At 36.7% G+C, this 13,309-nt stretch overlaps 1 protein-coding gene across 1 annotated transcript in view; it reads right to left on the bottom strand.

Annotated features, from left to right (window-relative positions):
* The window catches only part of LOC137645769 (alpha/beta hydrolase domain-containing protein 17B), a 77,831-nt gene extending 65,289 nt beyond the window's left edge, over positions 1-12,542 (bottom strand). The window contains exon 1 of the mRNA XM_068378684.1: positions 11,544-12,542. Within this exon, the coding sequence (XP_068234785.1) occupies positions 11,544-12,187 (644 nt within the window). The 5' untranslated portion in view covers positions 12,188-12,542. The remainder of the gene's footprint in view (positions 1-11,543) is intronic.
* Positions 12,543-13,309: the final 767 nt, after the last annotated feature.

A 13,309-nucleotide genomic window follows, 5' to 3' on the forward strand; every position in this document is an offset into this window, starting at 1 on the left:
TTGAATATTATTATTATTATTATTATTATTACTATCCAAGCTACAACCCTAGTTGGAAAAGCAAGATGCTATAAGCCCAGGGGCTCCAACAGGGAAAAATAGCCCAGTGAGGAAAGGAAATAAGGAAATAAATAAATGAAGAGAACAAATTAACAAATCATTCTAAAAACAGTAACAACGTCAAAACAGACATGTCATATATAAACTATTAACAGCATCAAAAACAAATATGTCATAAATAAACTATAAAAAGACTCATGTCCGCCTGGTCAACAAAAAAGCATTTGCTCCAACTTTGAACTTTTGAAGTTCTACTGATTCAACCACCCGATTAGGAAGATCATTCCACAACTTGGTAACAGCTGGAATAAAACTTCTAGAGTACTGCGTAGTATTGAGTCTCGTGATGGAGAAGGCCTGGCTATTAGAATTAACTGCCTGCCTAGTATTACGAACAGGATAGAATTGTCCAGGGAGATCTGAATGTAAAGGATGGTCAGAGTTATGAAAAATCTTATGCAACATGCATAATGAACTAATTGAACGACGGTGCCAGAGATTAATATCTAGATCAGGAATAAGAAATTTAATAGACCGTAAGTTTCTGTCCAACAAATTAAGATGAGAATCAGCAGCTGAAGACCAAACAGGAGAACAATACTCAAAACAAGGTAGAATGAAAGAATTAAAACACTTCTTCAGAATAGATTGATCACCGAAAATCTTGAAAGACTTTCTCAATAAGCCTATTTTTTGTGCAATTGAAGAAGACAGAGACCTTATATGTTTCTCAAAAGTAAATTTACTGTCGAGAATCACACCTAAAATTTTGAAAGAGTCATACATATTTAAAGAAACATTATCAATACTGAGATCCGGATGTTGAGGAGCCACCGTCCTTGACCTACTTACAATCATACTTTGAGTTTTGTTAGGATTCAACTTCATACCCCATAATTTGCACCATGCACTAATTCTAGCTAAATCTCTATTAAGGGATTCACCAACCCTAGATCTACATTCAGGGGATGGAATTGATGCAAAGAGAGTAGCATCATCTGCATATGCAACAAGCTTGTTTTCTAGGCCAAACCACATGTCATGTGTATATAGTATGAAAAGTAATGGGCCAAGAACACTACCCTGTGGAACACCGGATATCACATTCCTATAATCACTATGGTGCCCATCAACAACAACTCTTTGAGATCTATTACTTAAAAAATCAATAATAATGCTAAGAAACAACCCACCCACTCCCAACTGTTTCAGTTTGAAAACAAGGGCCTCATGATTAACACGGTCAAAGGCAGCACTAAAATCAAGGCCAATCATACGAACTTCCTGACCACAATCAAGGGATTTCTGTACAGCATTGGAGATTGTAAGAAGGGCATCACATGCTCCAAGGCCTTTACGAAAACCAAATTGCAAACTAGGGAGTAGATGATTACCTTCAGCAAACCTATTAAGACGTTTTGCCAGAAGACGTTCAAAAACTTTAGATAATATGGGAGTTATGGAAATTGGGCGGTAATCAGTGGGACTTGAGCTACCACAAACACATTTACATAGAGGAGTAACATTACCAATTCTCCAACAAGTGCTAAAAGCTCCTCTTCTTGCTAACTTGCGCAAAATAACATAACTTTGGAGCTAAGAAATCTGCTGTCTTTATAAAAAACAAAGGAAAAATACCATTTGGGTCTACACCTCCATAAGCATCAAGGTCCATCAACAGAGCTTTAATCTCACGAGATCGAAAAGCTAAACTATAGTCTATTTTTTATAGCGGTGCATATTTGCACTTGACTCACAGGGGTGCCCTTTTAGCTCGGAAAGGTTCCTGATACCTGATTGGTCGGAAGTATTTTTGTCCGAACACCTTCATTGTTCTCGAATGATTACCAAGTAATGTGAATCTAAACTTATTTATTAACCTATATTTCTCCATCATATATATGTTTTGTCAATAAACAATGTGAAAGAATAAATATATTATAAAGAATCGTCTTAGTAAGTCTAAATTTAATAACACAATCCGCCGAAGTCAACGACAGCAGGTTGTTTTCGGATGCACACTTTGTAATTTTGTAATTTTTCACATATTTTAACACAAATTGGGATAGATTACACTCAGCATAAGTTAAACATGTTATTATAAACTTTCTTTGAATACCAGAACTTACCAAAAACATGGAATTAATAAAACCCGATATTTGTGAAAACTTATGGGGAGGTGAAAGAACAGCCTATAGGGGCCTGGCGGAAAAACGATCCCGTCTGACTCGTAGACACAGTTTGTTTTTTCTTTCGCAATATAGTTCGGCCTATTCCTTTCAGTTTAAATAGTCTTACATTGTTTCTCTTCGTATTATTTTGCTTAGTATTTTCCCACATTCCTGTTCCTCACCTAATATCTATCTATTTTCCCCGATATCCCTTCTTTCATATATGGGATATCCGCACTACGATTCCTTATTTCTTATCCTCTGTCGAAAGTGATGGCTTGAAGGGGCTAGTCTCATTAAAATAGTGTGGAGGCGGGAATAAAAAAAAATACTATGCTTAATATCAGGTTTACAGAATAGGTTATACTTGCTACACAGCATAACATTCATGTTGTTATTATTATTTACCTACTTACTGACGTAATGTACAAAACATAAGGAATTGTTGTGCGGATATCACATAGGCCTATATGAAAGAAGGGATATCGGGGAAATAGATAGATATTAGGTGAGGAACAGGAATGTGGGAAAATACTAAGCAAAATAATACGAAGAGAAACAATGTAAGACTATTTAAACTGAAAGGAATAGGCCGAACTATATTGCGAAAGAAAAAACAAACTGTGTCTACGAGTCAGACGGGATCGTTTTTCCGCCAGGCCCCTATAGGCTGTTCTTTCACCTCCCCATAAGTTTTCACAAATATCGGGTTTTATTAATTCCATGTTTTTGGTAAGTTCTGGTATTCAAAGAAAGTTTATAATAACATGTTTAACTTATGCTGAGTGTAATCTATCCCAATTTGTGTTAAAATATGTGAAAAATTACAAAATTACAAAGCGTGCATCCGAAAACAAGCTGCTGTCGTTGACTTCGGCGGATTGTGTTACTAAATTTAGACTTACCAAGATGATTCTTTATAATATATTTATTCTTTCACATTGTTTATTGACAAAACATATATATGATGGAGAAATATAGGTTAATAAATAAGTTTAGATTCACATTACTTGGTAATCATTCGAGAACAATGAAGGTGTTCGGACAAAAATACTTCCGACCAATCAGGTATCAGGAACCTTTCCGAGCTAAAAGGGCACCCCTGTGAGTCAAGTGCAAATATGCACCGCTATAAAAAATAGACTATAGTTAGTTTAGCCTCAGGAAAACAGGAATGAGGAAGTTCAAGTTTTTCATTACTCTGTTTACTGTCAAAAACATCAGCCAAAAGGGTTGCCTTTTCCTTTGGACAGTGAGTGACTGAGCCATCTGGTTTAAGTAAAGGAGGAACTGTTGCATCTACACCAAAGAGTGCAGATTTAAGGGTAGACCACCATTTATGTTCCTGAGTTGTACCAGAAAGTGTTTCTTTTATGGTTAAATTGTACTCCTTTTCAGTTGAGGCATAAACTCTCTGAGCAAAAGCTCGAAGCTGAGTATAGTTGTTCCAGGTCAAATCTGATCTGTTCCCCTTCCAAAGATGATAGGCCTCCTGTTTCTCCAAATAAGCACGTCTACAATCATCATTGAACCACGGTTTGTCCTTCACTCGATACCTTAGCACACGAGAAGGGATACGCCTATCAATTATGTTGACTAGATTCTCATTCAAAGGGACAACAGGATCTACACTATTATATAATTGTGACCAATTCAAGCACAAAAGATCATGTAAAATCCCATTCCAGTCTGCTTGGGATTTCATATAAATTTTACAAGAATATGATATATCAGGGACAGGCTGCTCAGTCTTCACTAATAATGAAATCAAGGCATGATCAGATGTCCCAACTGGAGAACCAACCTTACTAGTTATAACGCCAGGGGAGTCAGTGTATACGAGGTCCAAGCAATTACCAGACCTGTGAGTAGCTTCATTTATGATTTGCTCACAGCCTGATTCAGAGGCAAAGTCTAAAGCTCTTAAGCCATGGCGATCGGTAGGAGAGATAGAACTTAACCACTCCCTATGGTGAGCATTAAAATCACCAACAAAGACAAAAGAAGCCTTTCTATCATCTTCTTGTATCTTAGCCATAATGGTAAGAAGACAATCGAAGATAGAATCATCTATGTCTGGATTCCGGTAGATCGAACACAAATAAAAGTTGTTATGCCTGCCACAAACTTTTATTACCTGAATCTCATGACATCCACATTGATAGCAGGACTTATGAGAAGCAGGGTACTAGGTCCTAATATACACCGCCATTCCCCTGGCCCTAGGGATGGCATCACGTTTCAACATTATTGGCTTCTTAAAACCAGTTATAAGGAGCTCAGATGAGTGCCTCATATTAGAAACCAAAGTTTCTGAGCACAAAAGAATATCATACTGTCTGGACGCAACTGTAAGGTCTTGGATATTTGCATGAAGACCACGAATATTGCAATACAGAAGACGACATTGACGAAATCTAGGACGTACTGGTCCCGGATTTCGCTCAATGTCTCCAGACAGCATAAGAATTAATAGAAATAAAAAAGAGACAGCATACTTAAAAACTAGATTAACAAGAATTATAACAAAAACAATACGTACAGAATTATAAACAAAGTGATTGATGATACCCATAGACTATAGTAAAAAGTCGGAAAAACTGGTCAACATGGAGGAGCCGATACACCATGCAAGGCTAAATACCCTCCAGGATAGCCACTTCAACTGAAGGGAGGACAGTAAGGATGGTTTTGAGAAGAAAAATAATCAGAAAAAGGAAAAGACAACCTCTTGATAAACCACCAGGCATCCATGGCCCTTCTATTAAGCCTGCCCAACACACCATTTCAAAAAAACAAGAGGAAGAAAAAAAAATAAGATAGAATAGTGTGCCTGAGTGTACCCTCAAGCAAGAGAATAGGCTTGCATAAGTCCTTTTATACTTTATGATTCAAATATCTGCTTTAATGTTTTTAAAATATTCTATTTTAATTTCCATTATTTATATCGTTTATTTACTTCCCTATTTCCTTTCCTCACAGGGCTATTTTTCCCCGTTGGAGCCCTTGGGCCTATAGCACCTTGCTTTTCCAACTAGGGTTGTAGCTTAGCTAGTAATACAAATAATAAGAATAATAATAATTACACACTTACACCAAATGGTCTGGCCTATTGTTTCCATATTTCCCAGTAAATATAAAATACTTTAATTTTTAGCCAAATACATGAACCATATATTTTTCTTACTCGGTATCTTGCATTTTATGCATCTGACCATGATTTTTGGGGCAAACCCCCGTTCATGAGTTTTTGGACCCCATTATATAGACAGTCATGGGAGACATCAATAGGAAACAAGGTTTTTTTAGAGGTGGGGAAATGACAAAAGCAAGTGATTTGCAATAAAAATAATGGATAGAAATAAAAAATAAACAAGTTGGAAAAATATATGGTTCATGTAAGTGGATGAAAATTAACGTACTACAATTCTCTACTATTCACTTCTCGTCCTTCTACTATACTGCAATGGTTTTTTGCTCCGCCATGCCTCGCCTTCCTCGCAGAAGAGAAACATCATTGCTCCTATGTTCTGGCATGCAGTACATGTTGAGCTGCACTCACGAGCCCCTGCCCCTTGGGTCATTATATCGGGGTTAATTTTCACTTTCACACGAGCATCAATAGCTTTACACTGATTGGAGGGCGTTTTTATCATAAACAATTGCCGACATTTACGAAATTACTCTAAATTTTGAAATTGATTATATTCCCCTTAAGTTCCCTCTTGGAGACATCTTTATGTGATGGTGGTGCAACTCAAAACTAATAGGGAGTGTGGAAAAAAGAATTACTTCTGTAGAACTTATGCATATTTCGATGCTCGTAATCACTTAAAAAAGCCAGGTAATGAGTGTCACAAAAAAAGAAGAGCTCGCAAATGTGAATGCAAGCAATGCATGCACAATAACTCACCATCAGTCGGTAAATATATGATACTTTAAAGTACTAGCGAAACTGATATTCGCTATGAGAAATGTATGAGTGTTGGTTAGGTGGGTATTTTTCTCCACGTTTCATAGGGACTGGGGCATAATAACTTACGTATCAGTCTATTAAAATGTGTAGTCTCTCTCTCACTCCAAGTCAATGGTTTATATCTGAGCGACTGATGTCGAGTTGCTGCGCATGCATTGCTTGCATTTGCTTTGGCCAGCTTTTATGGTTTTTGTATAACGTAATCATTACCTGACTTTTTTAACCAATTAGGAGCTTCCAAATATTTACAACAGCCATTTTTTTCCCACCCTTCCTTTCAGTTTGAGTTAAACCACCATCACATCATAAGTGATTATGATGGAAATGCTCTCCGTTCAGTGTAAAGTTCATATGAAATTAAAAAATAGCCGCAAAATAATGTCTCAAAGATCCAATTCAGGCTTAACTTTTCGGGAAGACCAACAGATTTCTACTGCAAAGCTTCTGTAAGGATTGCCAAGACAGAAAAAAAAGGGGGGGGGGGACAGTGTCAATCATAAGGTAAGGAATTATTTGTGATTTACTTTTTCATAATGTATATAAGGAATTATTTGCGATTTACTATATCATACTGTAAGGATTTATTTGTGATTTACTTTTAGTTTGTGACCTGGGAAGGGGGACCCGGGGGGATACTTGCCCACCAGCTAGGGGTTGTGACCTGGAAACTACTAGGTAAGATGGGTTGGTTAAGTTCTGTACACTTTTACAAATATCAAAAATGTTAAATAACGTTTTGGCCTATTTTCAGCCACTTACATATATTTTTCCAACTAGTTATTTTGTGCTTATTTTGCATTTCTGACCACTATTATTGCTGCAAATCACTCGTTTATGACATTTCCCCACCCAAAAAACCCATTTTGCCACTGGGGTCCACCATAATTGTCTTTATATAAGGGGGTCCAAAAACTAACGAATGGGTGGTTTGCCCCAATAATCATGGTCAGAAATGCATAAAACATAAGATAGCGAGTAGGAAGAAATATATGGTTCATGTATTCGGCTAGAAATTAAAGAATAGTACATTTACCCCACCAGTCTCCCAAATGAATACAATGGACTGAGAAATAGACTTCACATTTCAATCGACCGATACATTAGTTACTATGCACCAGGCCCCTATGAAACATATAGAGAAAAATACCAAACTGCCAGCAATCGTCTTTTCCTTATAGTATATTTCATTTTTGTTAGTAATTAAAGCATCATACATTAACCCAGCATGGTAATTGTTCAGTGACTACTTTCCTTTTGGTAAGAGTAGAAGAGACTTTTTAGCAATGGTAAGCAGCTCTTCTAGGAGAAGGACACTCCAAAATCAAGCCATCGTTCTCTTGTCTTGGGTAGTGCCATAGCCACTGTACCATGGTCTTCCACTGATTTGGGGAAGAGCTCTCTTGCCTGAGGATACACTTGAACACTAATCTATATCTTATTTCTCTCACCCCCTTTTTTTTGCGGTTTTATAGTTTATATATTCAAGATCAATTTTAACGATGTTACTTTCTTAATATTTTGTTTAATTGTTCATTACTTCTCTCATAATTTGTTTATTTCCTTTCCTCACAGGGCTATTTTTCCCTTTTGGAGCCCTTGGGCATATAGCATCTTGCTTTTCCAACTAGGGTTGTAGCTTAGCAAGTAATAACAATAATAATTTTCTTTTGCAGCTTTCCAATACTTGTATGACAATCATTAGTTGCTTTTTCTACAAAATTAATAGATGTTGACGTATTAAGAGACGTTTTGTTCTCATCTGCTCTGGTTTAAGCATGACTACCATCGCATGAAGACATCTTTCTCACGGTAATTCAATCTATTTCCAAATATAGTGTAATTTCATCTATTTTAGTTATTATGTTTAAAACACACTATTCAATATACAGCTATTGTTGGTACTGTGGAAGTATGAAATATCCCCAAAATAATGGGCAACATAAAAAGTTTGATGCAGTTAAAACATGAATACTAAATGTATAATTGCTTATACTTTCATCAAACAGACTCAGTATGACGGGAAGAAATTATTATTCGAGTGACCTTAAATTAATTCATAAGCAACTCACCTAAATTATATCAGTATGTGTGCTATTGCTACACAAGTTTCATTTAACATAATTGCCACTTTGTGGCCTGATATGGTGCCACGAGTTGACCATGCATATTATCATCAATTGCTAAGCTACAACCCTAGTTGGAAAAGCAGAATGCTATAGGCCCGTGGACTCCAACAGGGAAAATAGCCCAGTGAGGAAAGAAAAATAAGGAAAATTCAATACTTTGAGAAGAGTAACATTAAAATAAATATCTCCTATATAAACTTAAACAAAACAAGAAGAGAAATAAGATAGAATTGCATGCTTGATTGTACCCTTAGGCATGAGAACTCTTAACTCAAGACAGTGAAAAACCAGGTATTATTTTACTGTATTACAGGGCAATGTAACCTAGGAAAAATAAAAAAAACTACTTTAAACTATAGAAAAAATACCTCTCTCTTCGAAAATGACACTTGTTCCCGTCATAAATGATCAGTTTCCGAACTATATATATATATATATATATCTATATCCTACGATAATGGGGGACCCCCAGTGGGAACTCAGGGTTTTGGGTGGGGAAAACATACTGGGCAAACGATATGTAATGGTAAAACAAGCCATTTCTTCTCTATACATTACCTTCTTGGATGTATAATAAACAAAGGAAAAGACTAAACAGTATAACTGAATAAACTTTGGAGGCGCTGTTGCAAAGGCTATGACTCATGAAAAAATACGATAACCAGAGCTGCCAACGTGTGATGTAGAGCTGCGGAAATGTTAGCGTAACATGCTATCATTAGCAGTGTTTTTCATTTATTTTTTGTCATTCTACTTGTCGACTGTAGTCGCTCCCATTCGTTCGTATGTATATAGCAGGTTTCGACCTTCTGCGCAAAAACCGCGCATAGGCTCCTCCTCCTCCAATAGGATTTCTCCTTCCCTAACCGTGAAATGTAACTATTCGACTTCACTCACATTATTCAAGTATATTACTTGATCCAGTACAACTATACCATTCCTTTTATGTAATACCCTCGTATACATATTATGTTTGACCCAAGAACTACTCGTTTTAATATTCGATATCTTATAAAATCACCTCATTTTATATTCCCATTAAATATTATTTATCATACATTCCATTTTATCTTGCTATATTACTTTGATACATTATGTTATTACCTTGTCACGCCCAGATTTCACATAAATTATTGCTCTGGACAATTTTTCCATTCTGGTTCATTCATGTTTACTCTCTAGACTCCATTGCTTTTCCGTTAAACAATCACGAACACATATGTATGAAAATTTGCACATGGGGGGAGGTAATATTTCCCAACACCCACCTTCCAACAATCCCTTTTCCGTGGAAACCTTTGTCCAAGTCAGGCCTTAGTTCAAGTGACGTCTTTTGGCGTAATTTACGATGGAAGTTTTAGAAACTTGTAACGACTGCAGTAATCCATACTTGAAAGTATTTTGGTGAATTCCAATGTTGATAATTTTCTTAAATCTCGTAATGTAATAGCCCAACGTTTACAGTGTTCCAAGTGCAGTACTAAACTAAGAAAAAGAAGTTAAGACGCCATATTCTCAGTCACAACACCCCGGTGACCCACAAGTTTCGTCGTCGCAGTCATATAAGTAAGTCATCAATTTCTTTAATTTTAATGTGTGTGTTTTACTATTTTGTTAGCGTATGCAGCCCAACATTTACGCTTGCCAGTACATACGAGCTTGAGGTTTTATTTTCATGAGAGTGTAAGTGAGCTAATGGCGGAACAAGAACCATTATATATAGTGTTACTAATGTTATGAACTTCTAGGTTAGGTTAGGTGGGTTTGTTAGGTTCTGTACCCTTTTTGTACCTTTTTATATATTGTGTAAAGGGTATATGGAAAAATGCTTTAAAATACATATGCTAATATTACCGTAGCTTTCTATCATCGTAATGATGGTAACGCCGTGTAACATTGGTAACGTTGCTAATGTTAACGTTCGCAGTACATAGGCTATGTGTGAAGTGACACGGAATTTGAAAAAGTTATCATATTTTAACATTTTAACTGAATATATATAACAAAAGACATTATATTTGAACATTTTAACAGAAAATATATGTTTTCCTGTAGGAAATAATGTGATTTAACTGGTTTTCACCTTCATTTCAACCGTAATAACAGCAACCAGTTCCTCTACTTTAAGTTAGTCAAATTGGTTGTTCTGTTTGTTTGCGGTTGAAATGAAGGTCAAATTCAGTCAAATCACGTTATTTACTACAGGAAAACATTGATTTTCTGTTAGGAATCAGAATCTAATACAATTTGACTAACTTAAAGTAGAGGAACTGGTTGCTGTTATTACGGTTGAAATGAAGGTGAAAACCAGTTAAATCACATTATTTCCTACAGGAAAACATATATTTTCTGTTAAAATGTTCAAATATAATGTCTTTTGTTATATATATTCAGTTAAAATGTTAAAATATGATAACTTTTTCAAATTCCGTGTCACTTCACACATAGCCTATGTACTGCGAACGTTAACATTAGCAACGTTACCAATGTTACACGGCGTTACCATCATTACGATGATAGAAAGCTACGGTAATGAACAATTACAGTACAGTAGTTAACCCATTGGGTGAAGATGGTAGGGGCAGTGAATTGACAATTCATAAGCCCTAGCGAATTAGGGGTAGTTTGTAGCGCTACGGCCAAGCGTCCTAATTTGCTTATTATCGCTCAGACTGTTATCTTGTATAGAATACAAACATTTGGAAATGGTCTACAGATCTTAAATATGTTGTGTAAGGGGGGGTCCGGGGGGGGCGAAGCCCCCCTGGGTAAGGATACGACTTTTAGCATAGGTTAGGTGGGTTTTTTAAGTTAGCTTCTCCCGTCAAAATCGTTTTTAGAACGACGGCCACAGTTCAGAATATTCCCGTTTTCTACGGGATCTGGCCGTCACCCTACAAAGGCTCCCGAATTAGTAAGGATATTTTTCTTTGGCAAGATTTACTCTTTTCCTGTAGCATGTATTGCTTTGTGCACTTTAAAACTTATTAACCTGCAATGGCTTAGCATATTTCCATAGTTGATAACAATGATAGAGAAAGAAATTAGTTGAGCATAGCCTACAGAAAGCTATGCAAACCTTATGGTAGACCGAGCTATCCACCATATAAGTACTCCGCAGAATTTGACTAATTCATAAAACCTATCCACTTAGCAAACTTGAAAACTAGCCTATCCTTTGAAAAAAAAACTGGCATAGAGAATTCTTACCTGGGAAACGCATCAAAGAACCAGGTGCGTTTTGTGTTAAACAATACCCTGATTCCAGACATTAATGGAGAATGTAAAATGACTGCTCCCACTTCGTATCTAGATGCTAAATCTATTGTTGCTGCAGTTCCGATACTCTGTCCATACAGAATTATATTTTCAGGGGATATTCCATATCTCGTTCTAAGTGCATGCCAAGCTGCATCAATGTCTGAGTAAAGGTTTTTCTCCGAAGGCTTACCACTGCTCACACCATAACCAGAATAATCGTAACTAAATATATTACAGTTGATTCTGGTGCCGAGACTCAAATAAAAACTGCTCATATGACCAAGGTCTGCGGCATTACCATGGGAAAACAAAATGCAGAACCTTGCGTTGGACGAACACCTGACGAACATGCAGGCGATCTTGTTGCCCCTGTTGGTGCGGGTGTAGAAGACCTCGATTGTCTCTTTCTCTCTATCTGTAAACTGCCACTCGGCCTTCTCCGTCAGGTGAAGGCTATGCCGCGATCCAGTCTCGTCAGGAGTAAAGGAATACGTTGCCTCCGGAGGGATGAAAGCCATCTTAGCTGCAATGCTCGATGGACATGGGGGCCAGCAGAACAGGCAACAGATATCACGGATACTCAAGCCGTTCATTGTGGCCCTGCTGAGGATCTCCTCCTTCGCAAGTTAAAGAGTGCTACCTTACTTCAATTGTAAACATTTACAGCACTGGCACCTAAGGGAGTGTGTGTTCACGGACTTATTTTCCAATTACAAGCTTCTACATCACTATCTTTTCTAATTATCCCCATTCCCACTTCATCATAACTACTTCACTAAACACAGGAACAATGCTTTAAGAATAATACCGTAATAATAACATTAGCGAGGACATTATGCTTTCACTTCTTCCTCCTCTCACTCACACAACATCCGTCTCACTATAAGTGACACAATATGAACACGTCCTTTTCAACCTGACCTCACTCCAAATTCCCTTAACTCACTGTTTCGAACCAGTGAACTCTTTCGAACGCCTTCATCTCATCACATTCACAAAATAGTCAATATTATTTAAGATACATCCATATCAAAAGAAGATGTAAATAGATATGTCTGTTTTGAAATCGGAGGCAAATTTTTCAGTTGTTTTTGTGAAGAATAAGTAAGTAAGTTTCTCCCTTGTTTACAACTGAAGTTTCCTAAGCTCATTTAATTCATAACATTTAAAAATCAACGAGTGTAGTATACATTCAAATATTTAGTGAAAAAAATATATTCTAACTGAAAATGTTTGTTAAAATTCCAAGAAAATGCTTTAGAGAGGAATACAATGCTTTCCCATTAGTTTCAAATCGTGTCTCGAAACACACAAACGAACAGTGGGAAGGCGCGGCGGTGACTAAAACAGTCGAGCATCGTGAAAGTCGATAGTAAGTATTCTGATGCCACATGTGCAATGTTCATTCTATTTCTCCTTCCACAAATCACCTTATGGTTTTCGTTATTTACCATTCATTGCGACAAACTTTTTTCCAAGGATTCTTGCACCTCGCTTTACTTAGAATCAAAGGTATATTAATTGACTGTTAATTCTATTTGTTTTCGAAAAACGGTTACATTTACTTTATATCAACAATCATTGTTCAACCTCGTGAACTTTGTTTTCAACTTAAAGATGGGAGGCATTTTGTATTCATTAAAATTGGTAAAACACCATTTGACAGAAACAAAGTTAGATAACAAAGACGCTTCTACAAATCGTGCAACTTGCTA

This window comes from Palaemon carinicauda, chromosome 8 (assembly GCF_036898095.1).
Source record: "Palaemon carinicauda isolate YSFRI2023 chromosome 8, ASM3689809v2, whole genome shotgun sequence".
In the NCBI taxonomy this organism is placed as follows: Eukaryota; Metazoa; Arthropoda; class Malacostraca; order Decapoda; family Palaemonidae; genus Palaemon; species Palaemon carinicauda.